Consider the following 27,234-nt stretch of genomic DNA (forward strand, 5'->3'; position numbering starts at 1 on the left):
TTAAGTTCTAATACAGTAAGCAGCATGACTGCTGCTAATTATTAAATGAGATTTAGACCAGGAAAACTTTGAAGAGGGGCTGAAATTGGGGTTTAAGTGTGAATCCTGCCTCTGTTGAATAATGTTTCTTTCTCCAGAGACATTCAAGGTCCGTCTTTGGCTTTGGAGTTGTAAAAATATCCAAATCTAAGACCAAGAGAATAAATACTTTTTTAACAAGCTCATTCTCTTATATATTCTAACACTATACAAATGTGTTCTTGGAATAGAATAGTTGAATCTTCGGGTTTTTAAACTTTGCCTCTCATCGATTTATTTACTGCTTGTTACTTTGGATATGAAAGCAGAACTTAGCAAGTCAAATATTGTTGGCAGAATACTCAGGTCTATAGCAAACAAACTCCCTCAAACATAAATCCACGCTACAGTCTGCCAAAGTTCAGCTTCTGTACCAACTAAAACAGAAGTCCCACTAGGAGGTGCGAAGGGGCTGATTGGCTGGGGCAGGGTGGGCAGGGTACATAAAAGGCAGCTGTGGACCATCTGGGGCGGTCAGCCTCATCATCCAGCTACAGTTAGAGCTCTGGGCTTCCTTGACAGTGTATCTTCATCATGAGTGGGTGTCCCTTTTTAGGAAAGAACTTTGGGTGAGTATTGACCTCTATCCTGAGTATGGTTAAGCTCTTAGGAAGGTCAGATATGAACAGTAATTTCAGAATTTCAAGAGCAAAGGTGAAAACTGTCAGCCGCCTTCCACTGTTTAATCATCTACTTTGAAAAGTTAGGAATAAGAGAATTCTCGTCGCTCCTGTTATTCGGTACTGTGCTTTCTCAAGCTCTATTTTTTCCCCTTTTACTTCTTTCACCTGCAGATATACTTTTAAACCACTCTCTGCACAAGGCAGTGAAGAAGACAAATCACAGGCCAGTGTGAATAGAGCCAGTAAAGGAGGACTTATCTATGGGAACTACCTGCAAGTAAGTGGCAGGGTCCTTACAAGGATTATCTTTCATTTTTAGGCCTTAAACTCAGTTACGTGACATTTTCATGTTTGGGGATTGTTTTGTGTTTGTTTTTGCAGTTGGGCTTCCCTGGTAGCTCAGCTGGTAAAGAATCTGCAATGCAGTAGGCCCTGGTTCGATTCCTGAGTCAGGAAGATCCCCTAGAGAAGGGATAGGCTCCCCACTCCAGTATTCTTGGGCTTCCCTGGTGGCTCAGCTGGTAAAGAACCTGCCTGCAATGTGGGAGACCTGGGTTTGATCCCTCTGTTGGGAAGAGCCCCTGGAGAAGGGAACGACTACCCACTCCAGTATTCTTGCTTGGAGAATTCCATGGACCGTATAGTCCATGGGCTCGTAAAGATTCTCAGTCACCCAATAGTTCTATGGATCTAAAGATATCTCTTTTTATACAAATGTATGCTTTTTTGAGCATATATTTTTATTAGAAAATTCTAAAGACTTGTATGTAAAGATTCACCTGCCCAACAAAAGTACAATAATGGTAGAGAAATAGTAGATAACTGGCTGGCATTGCATGACCTGTTCACGTGAGACCTGGTTACTAGATCCCAGCCTAGAATTGCAAATGTAGCCAGACAATTTCTCTTTTAAATTCTTTATTGTAAAGTGGAAATGTTGAAGGCATATGTTTAGATGAAAGAAGGGTGTTAAAAAGAGGTATTTGAACATTATTTTATCTTTTTTTTTTTTTTTTGCCACTTGGCATGTGGGAACTTAGTTCCCTGACCAGGGGTTGAACCCTCACCTCTTGCAGGGGAAGCATGGAGTCCCAACACTGGACCACTAGGGAAATTGCTGGAGATTATTTTTAAGATGTGAAATGATTAGAATCCTTGATGACTTTGTTGATGGGTTTCTAAGGATGAGCTGATAGGCAATGTTAAGACCTTCTTAGAACTGACTCTTTAGGAGAATAAAAGAACAGCAGACACACAGTAGGCTAAGCAAGTTATAGAGCTTTTATGGCACTGGCTTCAAAAGATGGAAGGGATGTGATTTCTCAGTGAGAGTAATAGTATGTATTAGTAAAAATTCCTGGGCTTCCCCAGTGGCACAGTGATAAAGAATCCACCTGCCAATGCAGGAGACTCTAGAGACTCAGGTTCGAACCCTGGGTTGGAAAGATCCTTTGGAGGAGGGCATGGGAAACCACTCCAGTATTCTTGCCTGGATAATCCCATGGACAGAGGAGCCTGGTGGGCTACAGTCCATTTGGTGGCAAAGAGTCAGACATGACAGCACACACACATACACAGATATAATTTCTTCTGAAAATAATAAAACTCATAAATTCAACTCACTCCTTGTGAAGAGACATTAATTGTTTAAAAGAAAGTAGATTGGTTCCTGAGTATTTGGGAGATTTTTTTTTATAGTATCATATTCTATTTATTAAAGTTGGTAAAAATCAAGTTTTGCAATTTCACTATCAGTTTTTTTTGTAATCTTTTTTTCCAGTTTTATTGAGATATAATTGACGTATAACTTCACATAAGTTTAAGGTGCCCACATGTTGATTTGATTACACTTACATATGGCATAGTGATTACTACCAGAGCATTAACTAATGCCTGCATCATGTCACATAATCACCTTTTTTTTTTTGTGGTAAGAACACTTAAGATCTAGTATACGGTGCATTGTCATTAACTACAATCACTATGGTGTACATTAGATCCTAACTGTAACTTATTCATCATGTAAATAGAAGTTTCTACAAAATCAGTTTTTCTATTTTTTTGTTTAAGTTGGAAAAAGTTTTGAATGCACAGGAGCTTCAAAGTGAAATGAAAGGAAATAAAATCCACGATGAACATCTTTTTATCATAACTCATCAAGGTAAGTCACACACAGGGTTGAACAGTAACTATTCATAGTAGTTTCCCATTAGTAATGGGGAAAGTTACAATGCTTTTAACTGTAGAATGGTGGAAGAGTAAAGGATCACATTTGCTAGGGTGCTTGCAAAGACTTTGCTGTCAGATAAATTATCATAGGTCCTCCTTCTGGGATTTATTACAGTCTTCTTTCTGTTACCTCACTACTTATTGGATCAGGTAGGGCTTTGTCCTTAATCCAAAGAGACTTTTTATCTCTTGGAATTCACAAAAAATCTGAAAGTTAAGATGTCACTACTTGTCAACTCAGAGCTATTTTAAAGAAATAGATCACTCACATTTACTGTAACTTTACATGTCCTACAGAAATTTGGTACTAAACAGGAATATAAATTTTATCTAAAATGTGTATTCATTCTCTCCAGACTTCTAACTTCTGGGTAGTGGTTTTTTAACATAGGAGTCCATGACTTTGGAGGTTTAGGAAGTCTTGGAACTCTTTAAATTGTGTGCAAGATTTCACAAATATGTGTCTTACAGAAGTCTGTTACCCCAAAACATTAAGATTTACTCTAAATCCTTTGTGTCATAATACTGTCCTCTGGTTAATCATGGCCCCGTGTCTCATGCTGATCAGTGCTGCATTTCTAGATGTTTCTTTGTCTTATCCATTCTTTCTGTCTTTTCCTCAAATGATTGTTTTCTTCACTCACTGGCTAATATAACCAACTCCTTTGAAAAAAAAAAAAAGGAAAATAATTGGCTTAATGTGTTACTTCTTCTGGTTTTTTTTAAATTTAATTTTATTTTTAAACTTTACATAATTGTATTAGTTTTGCCAAATATCAAAATGAATCCGCCACAGGTATACATGTGTTCCCCATCCTGAACCCTCCTCCCTCCTCCCTCCCCATACCATCCCTCTGGGTCGTCCCAGTGCAGTAGCCCCAAGCATCCAGTATCGTGCATCAAACCTGGACTGGAAACTCATTTCATACATGATATTTTACATGTTTCAATGCCATTCTCCCAAATCTTCCCACCCTCTCCCTCTCACACAGAGTCCATAAGACTGTTCTATACATCAGTGTCTCTTTTGCTGTCTCGTACACAGGGTTACTGTTACCATCTTTCTAAATTCCATATATATGTGTTAGTATATTATATTGGTGTTTTTCTTTCTGGCTTACTTCACTCTGTATAATAGGCTCCAGTTTCATCCACCTCATTAGAACTGATTCAAATGTATTCTTTTTAATGGCTGAGTAATACTCCATTGTGTATATGTACCATAGCTTTCTTATCCATTCATCTGCTGATGGACATCTAGGTTGCTTCCATGTCCTGGCTATTGTAAACAGTGCTGCAATGAACATTGGGGTACATGTGTCTCTTTCAGTTCTGGTTTCCTTGGTGTGTATGCCCAGCAGTGGGATTGCTGGATCATAAGGCAGTTCTATTTCCAGTTTTTTAAGGAATCTCCACACTGTTCTCCATAGTGGCTGTACTAGTTTGCATTCCCACCAACAGTGTAAGAGGGTTCCCTTTTCTCCACATCCTCTCCAGCATTTATTATTTGTAGACTTTTGGATAGCAGCCATTCTGACTGGTGTGAAATGGTACCTCATAGTGGTTTGGATTTGCATTTCTCTGATAATGAGTGATGTTGAGCATCTTTTCATGTGTTTGTTAGCTATCTGTATGTCTTCTTTGGAGAAATGTCTATTTAGTTCTTTGGCCCATTTTTTGATTGGGTCATTTATTTTTCTGGAGTTGAGCTGTAGGAGTTGCTTGTATATTTTTGAGATTAGTTGTTGGTCAGTTGCTTCATTTGCTATTATTTTCTCCCATTCTGAAGGCTGTCTTTTCACCTTGCTAATAGTTTCCTTTGATGTGCAGAAGCTTTTAAGTTTAATTAGGTCCCATTTGTTTATTTTTGCTTTTATTTCCAATATTCTGGGAGGTGGGTCATAGAGGATCCTGCTGTGATGTATGTCGGAGAGTGTTTTGCCTATGTTCTCCTCTAGGAGTTTTATAGTTTCTGGTCTTATGTTTAGTTAAACACCCCAAGACACATATTAATCAAATTAACAAAGATCAAACACAAAGAACAAATATTAAAAGCAGCAAGGGAAAAACAACAAATAACACACAAGGGAATTCCCATAAGGATAACAGCTGATCTTTCAATAGAAACTCTTCAAGCCAGGAGGGAATGGCAAGACATACTTAAAATGATGAAAGAAAATAATCTACAGCCCAGATTATTGTACCCAGCAAGGATCTCATTCAAGTATGAAGGAGAAATCAAAAGCTTTTCAGACAAGCAAAAGCTGAGAGAATTCTGCACCACCAAACCAGCTCTCCAACAAATACTAAAGGATATTCTCTAGACAGGAAACACAAAAATGGTGTATAAATTCGAACCCAAAACAATAAAGTAAATGGCAACGGGATCATACTTATCAGTAATTACCTTAAACGTAAATGGGTTGAATGCCCCAACCAAAAGACAAAGACTGGCTGAATGGATACAAAAACAAGACCCCTACACATGTTGTCTACAAGAGACCCACCTCAAAACAGGGGACACATACAGACTGAAAGTGAAGGGCTGGAAAAAGATTTTCCATGCAAATAGGGACCAAAAGAAAGCAGGAGTAGCAATACTCATATCAGATAAAATAGACTTTAAAACAAAGGCTGTAAAAGAGACAAAGATGGACACTACATAATGATCAAACGATCAATCCAAGAAGATATAACAATTATAAATATATATGCACCCAACACGGGAGCACCGCAGTATGTAAGACAAATGCTAACAAGTATGAAAGGGGAAATTAACAATAACACAATAATAGTGGGAGACTTTAATACCCCACTCACACCTATGGATAGATCAACTAAACAGAAAATTAACAAGGAAACACAAACTTTAAACGATACAATAGACCAGTTAGACCTAATTGATATCTATAGGACATTTCATCCCAAAACAATGAATTTCACCTTTTTCTCAAGTGCACATGGAACCTTCTCCAGGATAGATCACATCCTGGGCCATAAAGCTAGCCTTGGTAAATTCAAAAAAATAGAAATCATTCCAAGCATCTTTTCTGACCACAATGCAGTAAGATTAGATCTCAATTACAGGAAAAAAACTATTAAAAATTCCAACATATGGACGCTGAACAACACGCTGCTGAATAACCAACAAATCACAGAAGAAATCAAAATTTGCATAGAAACGAATGAAAATGAAAACATAACAACCCAAAACCTGTGGGACACAGTAAAGGCAGTCCTAAGGGGAAAGTTGATAGCAATACAGGCACACCTCAAGAAACAAGAAAAAAGTCAAATAAATAACCTAACTCTACACCTAAAGCAACTAGAAAAGGAAGAAATGAAGAACCCCAAGGTTAGTAGAAGGAAAGAAATCTCAAAAATTAGGGCAGAAATAAATGCAAAAGAAACAAAAGAGACCATAGCAAAAATCAACAAAGCCAAAAGCTGGTTCTTTGAAAGGATAAATAAAATTGACAAACCATTAGCCAGACTCATCAAGAAACAAAGGGAGAAAAATCAAATCAATAAATTAGAAATGAAAATGGAGAGATCACAACAGACAACACAGAAATACAAAGGATCATAAGAGACTACTATCAACAATTATATGCCAATAAAATGGACAACGTGGAAGAAATGGACAAATTCTTAGAAAAGTACAACTTTCCAAAACTCGACCAGGAAGAAATAGAAAATCTTAACAGACCCATCACAAGCACGGAAATTGAAACTGTAATCAAAAATCTTCCAGCAAACAAAAGCCCAGGTCCAGATGGCTTCACAGCTGAATTCTACCAAAAATTTAGAGAAGAGCTAACACCTATCCTGCTCAAACTCTTCCAGAAAATTGCAGAGGAAGGTAAACTTCCAAACTCATTCTATGAGGCCACCATCACCCTAATACCAAAACCTGACAAAGATCCCACAAAAAAAGAAAACTACAGGCCAATATCACTGATGAACATAGATGCAAAAATCCTTAACAAAATTCTAGCAATCAGAATCCAACAACACATTAAAAGATCATACACCATGACCAAGTGGGCTTTATCCCAGGGATGCAAGGATTCTTCAATATCCACAAATCAATCAATGTAATACACCACATTAACAAATTGAAAAATAAAAACCATATGATTATCTCAATAGATGCAGAGAAAGCCTTTGACAAAATTCAACATCCATTTATGATAAAAACTCTCCAGAAAGCAGGAATAGAAGGAACATACCTCAACATAATAAAAGCTATATATGACAAACCCACAGCAAACATTATCCTCAATGGTGAAAAATTGAAAGCATTTCCTCTAAAGTCAGGAACAAGACAAGGGTGCCCACTTTCACCATTACTATTCAACATAGTTTTGAAAGTTTTGGCCACAGCAATCAGAGCAGAAAAAGAAATAAAAGGAATCCAAATTGGAAAAGAAGAAGTAAAACTCTCACTGTTTGCAGATGACATGATCCTCTACATAGAAAACCCTAAAGACTCCACCAGAAAATTACTAGAACTAATCAACGACTATAGTAAAGTTGCAGGATATAAAATCAACACACAGAAATCCCTTGCATTCCTATACACTAATAATGAGAAAACAGAAAGAGAAATTAAGGAAACAATTCCATTCACCATTGCAACGGAAAGAATAAAATACTTAGGAATATATCTACCTAAAGAAACTAAAGACCTATATATAGAAAACTATAAAACACTGGTGAAAGAAATCAAAGAGGACACTAATAGATGGAGAAATATACCATGTTCATGGATTGGAAGAATCAATATAGTGAAAATGAGTATACTACCCAAAGCAATTTATAGATTCAATGCAATCCCTATCAAGCTACCAATGGTATTCTTCACAGAGCTAGAACAAATAATTTCACAATTTGTATGGAAATACAAAAAGCCTTGAATAGCCAAAGCGATCTTGAGAAAGAGGAATGGAACTGGAGGAATCAACCTACCTGACTTCAGGCTCTACTACAAAGCCACAGTCATCAAGACAGTATGGTACTGGCACAAAGACAGAAATATAGATCAATGGAACAAAATAGAAAGCACAGAGATAAATCCACACACATATGGACACCTTATCTTTGACAAAGGAGGCAAGAATATACAATGGATTAAAGACAATCTCTTTAACAAGTGGTGCTGGGAAATCTGGTCAACCACTTGTAAAAGAATGAAACTAGAACACTTTCTAACACCATACACTTCTTCTGTTTTTTATGTTGACATTCTGTTGGTGGCTTATACCAAGACAAAATCAATGAGGGCAGAATGACAGCAAGTCAGCATACATCTAGAATCAGAAATCTATTTTGAATCCCATCTCTACCATTAAAGATGATGCAACCTCAGTCTGGTTTCTGGACCAGTAATTCTCTCCATTTCCTCATCTGTACAATGGGAAGAATGATTACATCTTCTCATTCACAGAGCTCCTGTGAGGATGACATGAGATAAGGTGTGTTACACACTTAGTTCAAGGTACAGCATGCAATGAGCTCATAGTAAATGGTAGCTTGCATCATTTGATGGAGAAACTTTCCTTCCATCAGAACACAAGGTCAGCAGGTCATGGGACCTGCTACCCAAGAGTTAAACTTGATAAATTGATAAATAAACTGATCAAAAAATATTTGATTTGCTCTTTTTGTCTAAAGATGGAAATTAGATTTCTAAAGTCTCCTTAGCTCTAATTTAAAGGTATAATTTTATTCCTTTCATTAGTACAGAAGCACAGCCTTTGCCCAAACAGAATGCGTGAGCAATCATTAAAATGATTCATTTCCATGTTCCCTTAATGACTACATTTGCTATTTAACTTATCTATTTATAAAATAATCACCCAGTGTTTATCTTATCCCAAACATTATGCCAGGAGCTGAGGGAAACTGATGAATATGACAGAGTTTCAGCCTGTTCATAACTTGTCCTCCCTGTAAAGTCTAAATCTCTAGAAGCAAAAACGTTGTCATACTCATTGGGTTGTGTGCATGCATGCTTAGTCACTCAGTGGCGTCCAACTTTTGCAACTTTATGGACTCTAGCCCACCAGGCTCCTCTGTCCATGGGATTATCCAGGCAAGAATACTGGAATGGGTAGCCAGTTCCTTCTCCACAGAAACTTCACGACCCAGGGATCGAATCCTTATTTCAGGGATCAAACTTCTGTATTGCAGGCAGATTCTTTTCTGTCTGAGCCACCAGGAAGCCCATTCATTAAGTTAATGAATTATTAATATCTCACTTTATAGATATTCAGTATTACTTCTGAATATTACTTCTCCACACACCTCCAGCTTCCACATGGGAAGATAAGATTATTTGCTCTATCCCAAAAGACATTTACAATATTTTGTTGAAATAAATCAGTTCAAAAATAACATAAAGCATATAGATAACATACCTGACATATTAAAACATTCATTAAAAGGAGGCTATTTTAACTTGATCACTAATACTTGTTTGTTAGCATAGCATAGGGCTATGTTGGCATTTATAGACTTTTAAGTTACATTTTTATTTCTCTTTCAATGCGTTAGCCTTGTCTTTCATATAATTATGGTCAAAAGGCTCCCGACTGATGATGATCTTCTCCTTGCAGCTTATGAACTCTGGTTTAAGCAGATCCTGTGGGAATTAGATTCTGTTCGTGAGATCTTTCAGAATGGCCATGTGAGTTGCTATGTCACAGTATTGCTTTCATACTTTTCTTTGAGAGTGTAGAAAATATTATTAATGGGAAAAGTTTAACACCAAATGGTGGAATTAGTATTTAAGAGGAAAAAAAGTTTCTAGTGTAGAGAGTTTAGTCATGTTCTTCCAGTGTAATTATCACCATGCCCTTGCTTTAAGATGCCTTTCAAATTTTATTTTCAAGTCCCTTGTTTAGAAATCAATTTTTTCCCCTGCAAAAAGTTGTTACAAATGACAGTGGATTGCCAGGACAGCTAATGTAGATTCTTTAATCAATAGCTACCAGAATTGTACTTCTTTTTTTTTTCCTTTTCACCACTTTATTATTTTTTTTATTTTTTTTTAAATTTTATTTTATTTTTAAACTTTACATAATTGTATTAGTTTTGCCAAATAGCAAAATGAATCCGCCACAGGTATACATGTGTTCCCCATCCTGAACCCTCCTCCCTCCTCCCTCCCCATTCCATCCCTCTGGGTTGTCCCAGTGCACCAGCCCCAAGCATCCAGTATCGTGCATCGAACCTGGACTGGCAACTCATTTCATACATGATATTTTACATGTTTCAATGCCATTCTCCCAAATCTTCCCACCCTCTCCCTCTCTCACAGAATTGTACTTCTAATGAATGTTTGCTATGAGAAGATAGGAGCAATGATGAGGGAGGTGAGACAGGAGGAGAGGTGGAGATAGGGAAAGAGAATAGACAAGATGAGGAGGACGAGCCAGAAGAGGAGGAACAGAGTGGGAGGAGGAAGAGTCAGAATCCTGGTGATGTTCCCTCAGTCTCCCTCCCAGCCCACTTCTTGCACACGTACCTTCCTCCATCCTTGGAGGACACAGGACACAGCCTTGTGTTCTCCAGCTCAGAGCCCATGTGCCAAGGGGGCTGGGAAGGAGAGAACATCCATCCTCTGTGAACATCATCCCCATCCATTTCCATGGCAACTCCTGCCCTTGGGACAGAACAGAGGAACCCAAGTGTCTGCTTAATCCTTACCCACAAGTTTCCACGTTCTCCTAAACTTTATTCCTCAGAGCAAAACTAAGAGAGACATTTGCTTTGAAATCAGTGGGAGTTGTGTTCCAGAATTTACTTAAATTGTCCTTCCATAGAATTTTTCTAGTTTTAAAGGGAAAAAAAATGATTTTAATGTTGCAGACACTCCTTGCAAACAATTCAGAGTTGCCATTAGTTTAGCATCTACCTAAGGCACATTTTAATGCAAATGTTCCTCTTTAAAGTAGAGATAACATCCACAGGAGTGCATTGTTTAGTGTCTCCCAGAATTGAGGATTGATTACTCAGTGTCTTGTCTCCTAACACCCAGGTGAGGGATGAGAGGAACATGCTGAAGGTGGTCACCCGAATCCACCGAGTGGTGGTGATCCTCAAACTCTTGGTCCAGCAGTTTTCCATCCTGGAGACCATGACAGCCTTGGACTTCAATGACTTCAGGTGCGCCCACGGCTTTGCCAGCATGCAGGGGTTACCCTTCCCTTCTGATGGGCTGGAGAGAATGTGCCTGCTGTTTTGCGTGGGGTTAAGGAGTCAGTCTTGCTGACAGTCTGTCACTGTGAGCACTTGGGAGCCGTCATCTCGAAGCATTTGAGTAGCTATTGAAAATATTTCATCTCTTCCTTTCACATATGAACATAACAGGATCCATTAAATTCATCATGTGTACCCTAGTTTTATCCCAAAAGGATTTTAGACAGCTTAGCAAAATGGCTTAAAAGGCTGATAAAATACACATTCTAAATTTAAATGATTAAAAACCAAAAATACAAGAGAAATAGGAATAATATATAAAGAAGCATGTAACCAAAACTGACAGTATAAATTATGGATTGAACTATAAATTTTATTTTTTATGTGTTTTAAATTTTTATTTTATATTAGACTACAGTTAATTAACAATGTTGTATTCGTTTCAGGTGTTCAGCAAAGTGATTCAGTTATACATATACATGTATCTATTCTTTTTCAGATTCTTTTTCCACTTAGGTTATTATGGAATGTTTAGCAGCCAAACTATAAATTTTATAAGAAAACTTTTTTCATAACTAAGATTTGAGAAGAAATTTTAAGAGCGTGGGGTGCAGAAGCAGTATCCTCTACATGGTTGGTAATCAAATGAAAAGAAGTGAAATTCCTTTTTAGTATATACTTAACAAATTGAAGTCTTAGTACCAGTTATAGGGAGAACATTTATAGGGATGTGAGGGTTGTGCCTGGTGGGAGTAATCACATTTTGTGATGCCCTGTTTTGTGCTAGGCAACACCCCATTCATTTCACTTGTGGAGTCTCACAGTGCTGAACTTTGAGAATTGAACTTTAAGGAGAAACTGAAGAAAATTTACAAAGGAACTTTTAGCACTACTGAATAAGAAGTATTGCTCAATGTTCATCTGTCTTTACCTTAGGAAAAAACTTAGTATACACACATGCATGTACATCTATGCATGTACACATGTGAACGCACATACACAGATATAAACACACATTGGTACACATACGACCCTTCACAAACTATACAAACATCAGCCTGCAGAGAGGATGATGGCTAGGAGCTCGTTGTCCTGATTTGGATCAAGTCCAAGTCATGGGTTCAGCCCTGGGCTGTTGTGTGCCTGTGCCTGGTGACACCTGCAGAGTCACATGACCACCGCCTCCCCCCTCCCCAAGAAAGCCGTGTTACAGTGATTTACAATGTGCACCTTCCCCTGCTCTTCTCTCCCGGGACCTGTTCTCAAAGAGAGTACTTATCCCCGGCGTCCGGCTTCCAGAGTCTGCAGTTCCGCCTGTTAGAAAACAAGATAGGGGTTCTGCAGAGCTTGAGGGTCCCTTACAACAGAAGACACTACCGCGACAACTTCAGAGGGAAAGACAATGAGCTTCTGCTGAAGTCTGAGCAAGAAAGGACGCTTCTGCAGCTGGTTGAGGTGCGTGCGCAGACGTAACGTTTCGCTCAGCACGTGTAGTTCACTGAGCTTCTGCGAGATCCGGACTTCAAAACTCCTGTCGAAATTGGGTTGTAGCTAAGAGAAGAATGAACTTATAAAAATACTTCAACTGGTAAATTCCACTAATTAAAATATTAAGAACTCTCTTGAGAACTTCAGAGATATTTCTATAGTCAATGATATGTTAACATTTAATAACCACTATATCTTATTAAAACAATCCTTTTAAACATTCCTGCTAAGCAACTAGCATTGGGTTAGCTGATTTTTAAATTGGGTATGGTTATTTATTTAATGAGCTTTACTTTAAAATATTCCATAATTGAAAAGTTCCACAAGTTGAGTATGTTTCTTAATTAAACTACATCACTAAGGTTCATCACTAAAGTTCTGTCCTTCAGGATTTCCCCCAGTCATATCTAATTCTCTGTGGGTCTGTACGTGGTCCTGAGGAATTATTAGTTTCTGCGCAAGAAAATTATTAAACAGGATTGTATAGTCTTGCCTTCCTGGACAAAGGCTTTTACTTTGCAAATTAAACTTTTATTTTAGCAAATTATGCTGTGCTCACTAATCCCCTGGGCATTGTAAATACAGATTTAGGTTAGTATACTATTAATGCCACTTAATGGCTATAGAAAAAGAATCACAAAGTTAAATTCAAAACCAAGAATAAGCTACATGAGAGCTCATAGAGATGCATGGACTCGTTTTTATTTTTAGATTAAAAATCCCGTGGAATCTGGAAATAATTGAGTAGCTAGCTGATTTCAAAGTTGCTAAGTACACAGTGTCCTTGCATTTAGATCAAATCAAATTATATATGTTATGATTCCTTCAGCTCCTAAGACATAAACTATTTTGAGAATAAACCAGTATACCTCATTAAAACAACATATACATATGTTCATAGATCTATAGAACAAAATTGGAATATCTGTAATAATTTGTTAATAGAAAGTAAATTTTTAATATGATTGCCTTCTAGATTAGGAGAAAAAAACACTGCTGTTTTATAAATGAAGAAATGGAAGGGGAGAGGGGATATAGCTCAGTGGTAGAGCATTTGACTGCAGAAATTGAAAGGAAAGAGAAACGTTTACATACAAAAAGATTAATGATGTACTAACATTTTCCTCAAAACCAGGAAAATTTTATATTTCAGGTTCACAAATGTTTGTTACAAAACATTTTACATATTTTAAATTTTACAATGTATTCACTTGAAAAATATTTACTTCAGGCATGGCTGGAAAGAACCCCAGGTTTAGAGCCGCATGGATTTAACTTCTGGGGAGAGCTTGAAAAGAACATTGTCAAAGGTTTGGAAGAAGAATTCACAAAGATTCAGGTATTTGTGAAACCATAAGTAAACATAAGTTTACTATAGGAGAAGTTTTGGGAATTTTACTTTAATTTTATTTTCTCTTAGTCTTTCGTTTTCCTTATATTCTTTTTCTTTTACACGTGCATCTGCTTGGAATATATTACACAAGTGATTTAATTTTATTGATGCATAATAAAAAATAAGTGAAGGAGTTTATTGTAGGTACGATTTTGAGGAGATGAGACTAATAGAGATTTTTCATTTTTATTGAAAGTTTCATGTTATGATTGCTTCTAGACAGAAGTGGGCTCACAAAGGACCAGTCAACCAATACATTGTCACGTAACTTCCCCTTCACTCGTGTATGCTGAGTTCCTCCTATTGGCTGAGTTCTTCCTCAGACAATGGCAAACTTCTCTCAGTTAAAACACTACTGTTGATTCCTCAGTTTCTCTCATGTTATGGGCCCTCATCCTTTCTTCATGACCAAGTTTTTGGAAGAGTTGTTTCAGTTCTGCATCTTGAGAGGCTGTGTGCACCGTGCAGTGTTGTCACGGTCACGGGTCAGATTCCCCTTCCCTTCTTGGTGACCCTGTAACATACCCTTCTGCTACCCGGTTCATTTGCTTCCCTCCCTTCATGGGCAAAATGTAAAATATGAGTACTTACCTCATAGAGATATTGTGAACATTACACTGGATTCATATTTGCAGGGTATTTAGAACAGCAGTGAGTGTACTTATTTCTTTTTCTCCATCTGATTCTCACCGTGGTTCAGTCTGCCTTCCTGTTGTTCACAAATGACCTCCATATGTAAATCCAATGGCCATTTTATCTTCATGTTATTTCATTTCCTACTGGCTTTAATACTAATGACTACCTACACTTTCTTGAACATTCTCCCCACCCAACCCCGCTCTGCCATGGTTTTGGTATCAACATTTTGTTCTCACCTAGCTTTCTGACCCTTACTTCTCCAGCTCTTTCATGGGTTCATGTTTCTTTCTGAAACCAGTAACTGATGGAGATTCACAATGCATGGGCTCAGGTCCCTTGTATCCTCTTCTTCCTCTTCCCAGGTGAACTCATTTATACCTGCTGCTGCAGCATCTGCTTAGACGCCAGTAATTTTCAACTGTTTATCTCTAGCTTATTTGGCTCTTTGAATTTCATATTCCATTCTTCTTTCCCAGATAACTCTTTCCCAGTCTTCAGGTCTTGTTTCAAGGAAAACTTCAGCAGGAGGGTCTTTCTTGAACTCTCTGCTACTATAAGTTGTGATGGTATGACATTGCTCCTTTACTTCACAGCCCGTGGTTGCAATTATTTAAATTCTTTTTCAAAAAATTGAGGTATAGTTGTCTAACAATGTTGTATTAGTTGCTGCTATAAAACAAAGTGAATCAGCCATATGTATACATACATGCCCTCTGTCTTGAGACTCCAACCCCCCCATCCCACCCCTCTAAGTCATCACAGAGCACCAATCTGAGCTCCCTGTGCTATACAGCAGCTGCCAACTAGCTATCTATTTTATAGTAGTGTATATATAGGGCTTCCCAGGTGGCACAGTGGTAAAGAATCACCTGCCACTGCAGGACATGCAAGAGTGGTGGGTTTGATCCCTGGGTCAGGAAGATTCCCTGGAGGGGAAAATGGCAACCCACTCCAGTATTCTTGCCTGGAAAATCCCATGGACAGAGGCTACAGTCCATGGGGTCACAAAAGAGTCAGACATGACTGAGCGACTGAACACAAACATGCATAGTGTATATATAATCCCAATCTCCCAATTTATCTTGCTCTCTTGCCCTCTGTTTCCAACCCTCCATGTCCACACATTTGTTCTCTACATATTCATCTCTATTCCTGCCCTGCACTGTTTATAACAGCAAAGATCTGGCAACAACCTAAATGTCTATCAACAGAAGAATGGATGAAGATGTGGTACATTTATAAAATAGAGTATTACTCAGCCATAAAAAAATGAATGCAATTAGGTCATTTGTAGAGAAGTGGGTGCACCTAGAGTCTGTCATACAGAGTGAAGTAAGTCAGAAAGAGGAAAAATAAAGTATGTTAATGCGTATATGTGGAGAAATGGTACAGATGAACCTAGTTGTATGGTTGTAATTTAACAAGTTTTCAGTGTTTTAGTCCCACCAGATAGAGATCAGGGGACTCAGTTTTTGCTCACAATTTTTTCTCTATCACTAGCCTGACATTTACTGAATAAATGAATAGTCCATTGGCCATAGAAGGCACACACATTCTGACCACATGATATGCTTGATCTGGTAAATGGAAGTCAGCTGGAGTAACTGATTTTTGCTCCAAGTAATTGAATTCTAAGTAGAGCATGTGTTGAAGGCAGGAAAATGCAAATTTCCTTAAACAAATCAATAAATATCAAGTGAATAAAAATATAACAGTGAAAAATATCTAAGGAATTGTATTTATAGAATATTGCTCTGAAGATAGAATTTCAGTAGAATTAGTAGTTTCTCTGACTAGGAATTCTTAACTTTTCCTAAGTGGAATTAATTTACTCCCTGTATTAAATAATTGTTGTCTAAAATTAGACATTATTGACCCCTCATAGTCACTCCAGTTTTGCCCGAATTCATTTATCATGACATTTATGAAAAGAGTATTTGAGTTTAACAAATCATTTAAACTTAAACAAAAGGGTAGAACCAGTGGGCATGAGGGAGGGCCTGGCTCATAATTTCCAAGCTATAGTCTTAGATGATACACTGCATATCCTAGGGGACACCTTTTCTGCACCTGGGCTAGTCTATTTCTCACAAGCAGTATTTTCTAAAATAAGAATTTATTTTCTCTTGGGAATATTAATGCAGCTTTTCTCCCAAAGGCTAAGGAAGAGTCAGAGGAAAAGGAGGAACAAATGGCTGAATTTCAGAAGCAGAAAGAAGTATTACTGTCCTTATTTGATGAGAAACGTCATGAGCATCTCCTTAGTAAAGGTAGGCATTTCTATTCAGAGGATCCTTTCCCTGGAACATAAGACTGTGAGCTCAAAATACCAAACCCTACTTCGGGGGGATAAAATGGACATTGATATTTCCATTCATAGAAGTAAGGAATTTTAAAATTTATCTTGCAAGTTATCTTTATCAATTTTTTTTTTGAAAGTGAAAAATATATTTAACTAACTTTATAATTCTATAATTTAGTTGCATTATTTTCAAAGAGATATTCATAAATTATACAGGAACTAAATATTTAGAGGAAAAAAGCTCACGTCCTTTTGTCTGTGGCTGTTTATTGCATGATTTCTGTCTATTTGAAAGTTTTGAGAATTTAAAGTGTGTGTGTATATACATGTATGTATTATTTTGTCTTTTAAAATCTAATACTAAAATAATGTTTTAAATGATAGTTTTCCAAATTCAAGTTAAGGAATTAAATATTTAACTAACATTCACATTATTTTCTAAAAACATGAACAATTACTTAAGGTAATGATGCCAAATTAACATGAGTGCCTTAAATTACCTATTAAATTAAAACTTGTTCCATGTCTTGCAGGAGAAAGACGGCTATCGTACAAAGCACTTCAGGGGGCCTTGATGATATATTTTTACAGGTAAAAACAAATCAAAAGAAGAGAATTTGAAGCAAAAAATTGAGGAGTAGATATAGATAATGTATTCAGTATAAAGCTTATACATTGCAATCATAGTTTTTAAAAAGTCATTTAGATTTGGGGGAAAGCTTAGAAAATAATTGTGAAGTTTCATGAGGTTTTTCTTTATTTTAAATAGTAAGAGTCCAATGTTATCCCTGTCACGGGTTAAACACAAACACACACACACGCACACACACACACACACATAAGTTAATCAAATATCCTTTTCATTAAATTCTGTGACATTGTGTCCTAAGGACCTGAAGTTGAATCTGTCTCAGAATCTTAGCCATGAAATAGGTTCTGTCATTTAACGACATTGTTATTCCTGTTTTATAAAATGAAAAAGAATGAAGTAGAAGCACCATATAAATTGCTGTGCTGTTTGCTCTGCAATTTCAAGTCTAATTGTTGTCACCGCCCACCATGTCTGAGGCCCATCTGTGTTTCATAAATTGAATGTGTCAGAGCAAAAGATGCCACGCTGGTATAAAGCAAAAAAAAAAAATCTATGCTTACTGTGTGTCTTACTTGAATTCATTTAGTTTTTTAATCCTCTTTCACCTATTTTTCAGAATAGCAGCAGCATAAAAAACAGTTTTGACTGTTTTCCTCAATTCTTAGTGAATATATGCCATTCAGGCTTATGTATCCTCTGCAGAAAATACACCGAGAGAGTTGACGAAGGAGATGAAAACTGAAAAATATATATATAAGTAAAATTATATATATATAAATTAAAAAATATATAAATATACATATATAATTTTATTTTATTTATATATTTATTTAATATATATTTATTATGTATATATGTATTAGAGGAAACTTTAACAGGCAGTCTTTGTTTTCACAGTTTAATATCCTTGCCTGGAAGAAGTATCTGGCTATTATTGGCTAGAAAACCTTAGATGTTGTCTGTGTCTGCCTTTTATGAGAATGGGGGTGAGGTGTGACTCTGGTTATTTTATGTACTTCAAGAAATGTTCTAGAATCTTTAAACACATACTGCAAGATGAATTGTGTTATCCCCTAAGCCTGGGAGAGTTATCTAAGCTGTCACAGCTCCCCAGAGGCAAAGGGGATGTTGGTTTGGGGCCCAAGAGATTGTAGAGTATGTGTTCTTTCTGACACACTGGACTTGGCTGGACATGTTTATGGTCCAGATGATGATGGTGGTTTTGTTCCCTAGGGAAGAGCCCAGGTTCCAGGTCCCTTTCCAGCTGCTGACTTTCCTTATGGATGTGGACTCACTCATGACCAAGTGGAGATGTAAGCCCTTCCCCCCAACCTGACCCACAACCCTGCTCCCCTTCAAGCCCCCAATACCCCTCTGCCCTCCATACGTGTGTGTGTGTGTGTGTGTGCTGGGGGGGATGGGCTACTTTGTGAAAAAACAGCTCAGAAATTTCTCTGAGGGCCACCCACCCAATGCACATGGCAGGCAGTTTTCAGGGCTCATATGTCCCCTGGGGGCCCAGGAAAATGTTGTGTTTGATCATCAGGAAGAAAAGTGAAGTCACTCAGTCGTGTCTGACTCTTTGCGATCCCATGGACTGTAATCTACCAGGTTCCTCAGTCCATGGAATTTTCAAGAGGACTGGAGTGGGTTGCCATTCCTTCTCCAGGGGATCTTCCCAACCCAGGGATCGAACCCGGGTCTCCCACATTGCAGGCAGACGCTTTACCGTCTGAGCCACCAGGGATCATCAGATGGAAAAAGTAAACTTTAGGTCAAAGAAAATGTTTTAATTTATAATAGTAATGTATTCATCTTTGTGTCAATACAATTTGAAAATATAACATCAGTAGTTTTGTTTCAATGGAGGAAGGGCCCCATGAAGGCGATAGGAACAAGGGCTCATAAAAGTCACAGTGTGCCCCCTCCCCCGGCCCTGGCATCCAAGAGCTAATCCTAGGGAAGAATGGATGCACCGCGCAGCCTGGGCCAGGCAGAGCACCAGGCAACCTCCCCTTGTGCTGCATCGGCTCACAGGCAAACCTCCCATATGGAATGATAAAGGAGAGCCTTTTTTCAGAGGCAATAATCGTTCCGACCCCTCCCCCTCAGCGCCCTGGAGCTAATGTGTGTGTTCACCTAGATAACCACGTGTGCGTGGTGCACAGGATGCTCGGCAGCAAGGCGGGCACCAGCGGGACCTCTGGGTACCAGTACCTGCGCGCCACTGTGAGGTAAGCCGGCGTCACCTTCTCCTCCGCGGGGCCACCACCACCTGTTTGTCCACGGAGATGTGCTTTATCTAGGCAAGTCACCTACACTTGCTCCTGTCTGAACTGCTGGCAACACATTTATCCTTAAATTAAGGAATTCCTACAGGAGCTTTTGGAGATCATTGTAAACATCCTTATTTCTGGAAGGTCATCAATTGGATCCTGGGATGAGATTGGACACGGTACCAATATTTTCATCACCTGTGAGGGAGGGAACCAAGTTAACCCAAGGAGAAGTGTTTTCAACTCAGGGTACAGCAAAGTGACCCAGAAATTCTTTGTAATTCACCTATTTTCATCCTAATCTTATCACCTGATTGACTAAATTATAAAATGCACAGTTTCAGTTTTCATTATTTTTATACATCTTCATTTTTCTAGGAATAAAAGTTAGATTAAATGGTTCTAAAAATTTATTAGTTTGAATTTTTATAATCATTACACATTTTCTCCTTTCCTGGAAATAAATTCTGTGAGCATGAAACCATAAATGATCACAGAAAATGAGCACACCCATCAGTGGCGATGGGAATAGTGAACACAAACCACCTTCCTAGTGTGTCACTTTCTCATTAAATCATCACAAAGGCCTGGTGAGAGGAAGGGATTGTGGTTTTTATTTGATGAAGTTGGAAACCAAAACACTAAGCTTTGGACAACTTGACCAAGGTCACATGAGTTGCAAATGACAGCAAAATATGAACCCAAATTTGATTTTAAAGACAAATGTTCTTCTGCAGGTGAAATGCAAGTGAAAATAGTTGGCTAACAAACACAAAAGCAATTTTAAAGTGAAAACCACTCTTATAGACATTTATTATATAATCTAAGATGGTGTTTCAATATATCAATATACTCATGTCTGTTATTGGCAGCTACTTTACAGGTGGGAAATATTTTCCAATGAACAACTGGGAATTTTATTTGCTTTCAATTCATTATTTTGCATCCCACCCTTTAAAAATCAGAAATAGGAACACATCTTTATCTTCATGAAAGTAGCATGACAGTAATAACTCTAGGCTTTGTTCTGGCCCAGCCTGGTCTGGATTGCTGAAACATGTAATATTGTTTTATGGACATAAACTTTGGATATGGAATAAAAATGAAGCAATCTTAATACTAACACTACTAGATATATACAACACGTAACATATATAATATGATAGAATATAGAAATTTATTTATGGCAAAATATCATTATTTGAAACTTTAAAAAATCTTTTGTATCAATAATTCTAAAACATCTGTATATATGTGTTTTTCCAGTGACAGGTACAAGGTATTTGTAGATTTATTTAATCTCTCAACGTATGTGGTTCCCCGACACTGGATTCCGAAGATGAACCCAGTCATTCATAAGTTCCTTTACACGGCTGAATGCTGTGACAGCGCTTACTTCAGCAGTGATGAGTCAGATTAAAGTCATCTGCAAAAGTCTATGAAGTTGCTTTCTCAGTCTGCATTTAAAATTTTTTCTATGAATTTTCATGACTATACAGAGTCCTAAGGTAATATATGTACTTACGTATATATACATATATAGCATATATTAAACATATAGTACTAGCACTGATTCAAACCTAGAAATAATTTTATCACCTCATGTCTGGGATAACAGACTAAACATTAAGATAAGCAATTCAGTTCAATTATAACATTGTACATAGTGTGTTTTCCTGTTAAAAACAATGATTTCCTAGTACTTATCTTAATGTAACCACGGAATGCAATGGTTATCTCATTTCAAACATTGTAAGCTTGTAAACTTCAGCTGTTTCAAATATTTTATGCAATAAAATGTGTCATTCTGTACAAAGAGGTGTTCAGTCAAACATTTTGCAAGTATTAAGATTGTTTGTTGACATATATTGTTTTGGAAACATTGATTGCATCTGTTAGGACTCTTGGTGACCAAGGACAGAAATCTATCTGAAACTTAATGGGGTTCACTGGGCAGTTACTCCAGGAGATCCTGTATGTGACAAAAGCTTGGGAAGCTTGGAGCCCCCAGGGATGGATGTGGGCCCTGGGACCTCAGTTCTTGGCACCTGGGGGAACCCTGTCTCATCTCTCTTTCTCAGTAGGGGTTGGCCTTGCTCTTCCCTGTTGTGGACCAGTTCTGTCCTCAGGCTGCGTCCATGCTTCAGCACCTCTGGACTCCCAGAGGGAAAAGTGCTCTTCCCAGCCCCAAGGCTCATGGTCTGGGAGGCAGAGCACACCCTAAGGCATGGCAGAATTGAGGTGACCAGGGGTATTCTTTCCAGAAGACAGGAGACACAGATAAACTGAGAAATGACCAAGTTCATTTGTCATGAAAAGTGTGAGACCCAGAGTTTAGATCAGACAGGAGTTCCTTTCTTCTCTTTCTAGCATGGCCTGGCAATACTTAGTGGAATGTCTGTTATGAAAATATTATAAAAATTTTTGGGATGTAGAATAACCTTGACCTCGGGTGATTATCTCTGTAAGAAGCAGGTTCTTGGTGGAACTGAACTATTCTTTGGTCTCAATTGCAACTTTTTCTTATAAGAATCATACTGCCTAGTTTATCTCTAAATTACATATAATTGCTTTTGCCTCTATGTGTGTGTGTATACATATGTAGTACCTGATGGTGGTTAAGCTGAAAAATCCAAAGACAAATAGCATGGTGGCCGGTGGTAGTCCCTTAAGTTTGACAGTAAATGCATCTATTAATTACCTACTTTGATATAACAAGGTTAATCCCTAGTTTCCTATCTGTTTAATGGGGATAAAGTTTACAATTTTTGCTTTTTCTCATGAAGTAATGAAGAAATATGTTAGTGGATGTTCTGTCACCAAGATGCCTTGGAAGTTTGAAATAAATGTTATTTGTCAAGACTTATTCTTTTAATAAGTAATCTTATTTAATTATTTTTATCTTGTTTCTTGGTGTGCTAGGTTATACAGCTGTAAGGGTTTTTTTCAAATGATGTATCACTAATTCTTATGTAAATGTCAAAACCACTTATGTACTATTTGTGCGTACTCAGTTGTGTCCGACTCTTTGCGACACCATGGACTGCAGCCCGCCAGCCTTCTCTGTCCACGGAATTTTCCAGGCAAGGACACTGGAGTAGGTTGCCATTTCCTACTCCAAAACCACTTATAATGCCCCATTTAAACTTGCTTCTAGTGTCTACAATGCACTTTTAATCATTCTTAAATAAATCATGAAATCAAGGCTGCCCAATTTAGTATTCACTCTGAGATCCCAGTGAAATCACATCCAGGAACATCTTGATGTTTTTCATTATGACTTCTACTAAATACATGATGATTTCATTGCTCTGCTCTTGGCCTCACTGGGTGAATGCCCAGCAGCTTGTCAGAGCTGGACCACAGCACACACCCATGTGGAATAGCAGCTGGTGAGGCTGAGAAGCCAGTGAAAGAGTTAAAGCTTAGGCAGGCAGTCCGAGGCCCTTTAAGGAGGAGGTGAGCAGTCTTGCTCATGCTGTCCTTAAGCCTTGTGCAACAATGTATCTTGCCTGAGATACATATTTAGGTCTGGAACTAAGATCACACAGCACAGTATCTTACTCATGGAAATGCTTTTCTTAGGCTCTATGTTAATGATTATAATTGTAACAGATCTTGCCTGGGAACCTGTTTCTCAAGACTTGTACCCCTGATTGCACAGCAACAGTGTATCTTGCCTGGAGGCACTGCAGGGAACCCTTCTCCCTGGCTAATCTTGTGCCTAAATTCTCTCAGGATGTATGCCTTGGCAATGGGTCTGGTGAACTCTTACAACCTTGAGGTATTCTTTTTATGTATTCTCAGCAACCCACTCCAGTGTTCTTGCCTGGAGAATCCCAGGGATGGGGGAGCCTGGTGGCTGCCGTCTATGGGATCACACAGAGTCGGACACGACTGAAGTGACTTAGCAGCAGCAGCAGGTAGTTGAAAAGTATATAAGGTCATGCTTAAACTAGTGAGGCAGGTACTCTCCTGCCCCCTTCCATTGCCTCTTGCTGGAAGCTTTCTTTATCCCAGTTCAGTTCAGTTCAGTCACTCAGTCGTGTCCGACTCTTGGCGACCCCATGAATCGCAGCACGCCAGGCCTCCCTGTCCACCACCAACTCCCGGAGTTCACTCAGACTCACAAAATCTACACAAAGCTCTGAGTGACTGAGACTGTCTTTGGTTCCAGAGTTAAATCTTCTCCTTCGGAAACCACGAATCCAGCAGCACCATTTACTGTGAGCTATCAACAGGAAGTGGCTTCTTTGGGAAATCTCTTTTAAAAGAGTTGATGTGTGATCTTTTAGGCATGAAGAGACCCTTAAAAGGCTAAAACGGGGGCGGGCGGGGGGGGGTGGTGGTGGTGGTGAAATAACATGATTGTGGTGTCTTTTAGAACTGTCAACCCAGGAACACAGAGTAGATGGATTAGCATCCCGTCCACCACAAACAACTGGGGGGACTGATGAAACAGTTTCCCATCCTCAGGTGATTCCTGGTCTGGGGACCACACGTGAGAAGCCTTGGATTAAAGGACACGGACTTAGTGGGTCAACTCCTGGGCAGTGGGGGTGAGAGATGCTGAAGAATATGCACCGAGGGAAGGATGGAGAGAGGAGATGGAGAAGTGGCAGGTGATCAGGTGATGGATCAGGTATAGCCGAACTGGTAGAACACTCAAGATTTCCCTCAATTTCATTGATTGGGTCAATATATAATGCTCATGATGTTACCAAAAACAGAGACTCTAAGAGGTGTGGGGAGTTTTTTTGTTTGTGTTTTTTTTTTTTTTTTTTTTTTTTCTCTAAGGAGGGACAGGAGATGGTTTGCAGACATTGCAGTTAAGGTGTCTATGTGCATGCATGCTAAATCACTCCAGTCATGGCTGACTCTTTGCAACCCCATGGAGTGTAGCCCACCAGACTCCTCTGTACATGGGATTCTCCAGGCAAGAATAGTGGAGTGGGTTGCCATGGCCTCTTCCAGGGGATCTTCCTGACCTAGGGATCGAACCCATGTCTTTATGTCTCCTCCATTGACAGGAGGGTTCTTTATCATTAGCACCATCTGGGAAGCCCAACATGTCTATACAGAAAATTAAAAAATCAATATATGGATTCAGAGCCGAGGAAACTCCTGTGTGAATATAAAACATATTAACACTGTGTTCACAAAATGTAAGCCATACACAAGAACAGAGTCTTCTTAACTCAGAGTCAAATATAGGTTGTTTCATTATTAATTTTATAAAAATCCACAAGAGCTGAAAAGTATGCATCATTCAGTAATTAAAACTATCATTTGTAAAAGAGTATCAGAAAATCATTTACATTTTACAAGAATTAGTACAATTTACAAGAACTAGGACAATCAAGACATATTCCTTTCTGGTACAGCTGGATATTTATAATATTAATCAAATAAAATATCAATTTTCATTCTGAAGCATTTCTAAACCTGAGTCAACACATATTCATTTGAAATTGCTTCTGGCTGGTGTAAGGAAAAGAAATAGTGTCCTGTTGTGGATTTTCTTTTTCTAATAAGGAGACTGATAAAGGCCAACCATGAGAGAAAAAAAGAGGATGTCTCAATTGTTTTCAGTGGTTGTGGCTACCTTTACAATTTGCTTCTATTGAGCTTGGAAAGTGACCATGAATCTTAGAGAGGAAATGCTTAAATATGTAGTATTTGATGCAGCTGTATTAACTCCTATGATACGATTGTACTTATATTATATATTGTACTTACAGAAGAGCAGCTTTCATGCTCTGAGGTTCTTACACAGCCACACTGACTTAGCAAGAGAGGAGATGACCTCAAGAACCAGGGACGAGCTGAAAGCCCAAAGGATGCACAGAAAAGTAGCTAGGATGGGAGTCTGCGAAAAACAAGCAGAAAACTGGAAAAACACGGGCTGGGGAAGTCACATTTTGGCTAATACAGTCTCAAATTACTGAGACTGAATTTTGAAAGGAGTGGTGCCTCCACATGACAGAGGAGCAGACAGGTGAGGTCCTGACATGGATAAAGCCTTAGAGACAACTAGAGTCAAATAAATGGTTATAAAATAGAAATAGAAGGTAAAAAATGGGACTTCTTTAGCCAGGGAAACCAGACCATGAGGAAGATTTAAAGTTTCACAGTTGAGAGCAAGAGAAAATGTGAGAAAATATAGGAAGGCCCACTGCTTCTCAATCCAGGGAGAACCAATGAGGAAATTAAATGTGCTGGAGGGACGTCCCTGGTGGTCCTGTGGTTGAGACTTGGTGTTTCCAAAGCAGGGGGTTCAGGTTTGATCCCTGGTGCCGGAGCTACGGTTCTGCATGCCATGAGGCCAAAAAACCAAAACATAAAACAGAAACAATATTGTAAACTCAATGAAGACTTTAAAAATGGTCCATATTAAAAAAAAAATGCACTGAAATCCTACTGATAGTGAAAATTCACAAATAACAATTTGTCTCTCATGCAAGGCTACTTTTCCCATTACATGGTTGCCATATGGGTTACTTAGTTTCAATCAATTGTTTGTCTTAAAAAGTGATTGTCTTTTTAGTTCTTTCTACATGACCTCTGCACAGGTCAAGGGGTGAGCACCATTTTGGGGGGTAAAGCAACTGGCATTTCACAATTCTTATGAAATTCCCTCTGGGAGGCTGGGAACACCTGTATGACAGGCACACGCAGTTCTAGTTTGGCTGTTCTTGTGTGTAGGGGCAGCTGAGGCTGGTGACTGTATCCCATAAAGGAAAAGGACTGTTATCCTCTCTTTAATCCTGTTTGAAATATGTCATTAAAAACAAACAAATGACAAATAGAAACAACAATCAAACAAAACCAGATAATAGCTGCTTCAGAATGAAGAGACCTAAAACACTTCCTAATCTGACCTTCCTCCCAGGAGGAAACTGTTCCCAGTCTTCCTCCCAGGCCTTCGTGCTGGTCTTCTTCCTTCTGGCGTGGGCACTTCACCTCTCTCTAAGAGAATTTTCATAGCTTAGTTTCAACATGACCAGGTCCTAGAACCTGTCTTTGTGGGAAGTTGCAAAAGCATAATGATGAAACGCCAAGAATGAAGTGTCAGATCTCATTATGAACCTTCAGTTTCGTATTCGACTCTCAATCTGGCAAACATGTTACACGAATACAGCCGAAACAGAATCTGCAATACCTAATAAAAAAAGGAAATCATTGGTACTACTATATTTTTTCTTTACGTTTTTTTTTTACTAACGTGAATGAGTTTATTATGCACCACTATGATTCAACCCTTCATCACTAATTTTTTAAACTTATTTTTAATTGAAGGATAATTGCTTTACAATATTGTGCTGGTTTCTTCCACACATCAACATGAATCAGCTGTAGGTCTACATATGTCCCTTCCCTCTTGACCATTCCTCCCACCTCCCATTGCT

General features: G+C 38.4%; 2 protein-coding genes across 2 annotated transcripts in view; one reads left to right on the forward strand and one right to left on the reverse strand.

Annotated features, from left to right (window-relative positions):
- The first annotated feature begins 486 nt into the window (after nucleotides 1–486).
- TDO2 (tryptophan 2,3-dioxygenase) lies at nucleotides 487–21,641 on the forward strand. The gene is made up of 12 exons (XM_006078212.4): nucleotides 487–647; nucleotides 873–978; nucleotides 2,772–2,862; nucleotides 9,551–9,621; nucleotides 10,975–11,102; nucleotides 12,404–12,590; nucleotides 13,855–13,962; nucleotides 16,814–16,925; nucleotides 17,491–17,548; nucleotides 18,783–18,862; nucleotides 19,693–19,783; nucleotides 21,092–21,641. Exons 1-12 carry the CDS (start codon nucleotides 613–615, stop codon nucleotides 21,243–21,245), a joined length of 1,221 nt encoding a protein of 406 aa, XP_006078274.1. The 5' UTR covers nucleotides 487–612; the 3' UTR covers nucleotides 21,246–21,641.
- Nucleotides 21,642–25,023: 3,382 nt separating this feature from the next.
- The window catches only part of CTSO (cathepsin O), a 35,550-nt gene continuing 33,339 nt past the window's right edge, over nucleotides 25,024–27,234 (reverse strand). The window contains exon 11 of the mRNA XM_045163164.1: nucleotides 25,024–26,987. Coding sequence (XP_045019099.1) covers nucleotides 26,953–26,987 — 35 coding nt within the window. The 3' untranslated portion in view covers nucleotides 25,024–26,952. The remainder of the gene's footprint in view (nucleotides 26,988–27,234) is intronic.

This window comes from Bubalus bubalis, chromosome 17 (assembly GCF_019923935.1).
Source record: "Bubalus bubalis isolate 160015118507 breed Murrah chromosome 17, NDDB_SH_1, whole genome shotgun sequence".
In the NCBI taxonomy this organism is placed as follows: Eukaryota; Metazoa; Chordata; class Mammalia; order Artiodactyla; family Bovidae; genus Bubalus; species Bubalus bubalis.

Coding starts and splice junctions, on each gene's coding strand:
- TDO2 (XM_006078212.4), top strand. CDS start 613: ATGAGTGGGTGTCCCTTTTTAGGAAAGAACTTTGG. Junction 2,863..9,550: donor TTTTATCATAACTCATCAAG/GTAAGTCACACA, acceptor TTCTCCTTGCAG/CTTATGAACTCTGGTTTAAG. Junction 19,784..21,091: donor TACCTGCGCGCCACTGTGAG/GTAAGCCGGCGT, acceptor GTGTTTTTCCAG/TGACAGGTACAAGGTATTTG.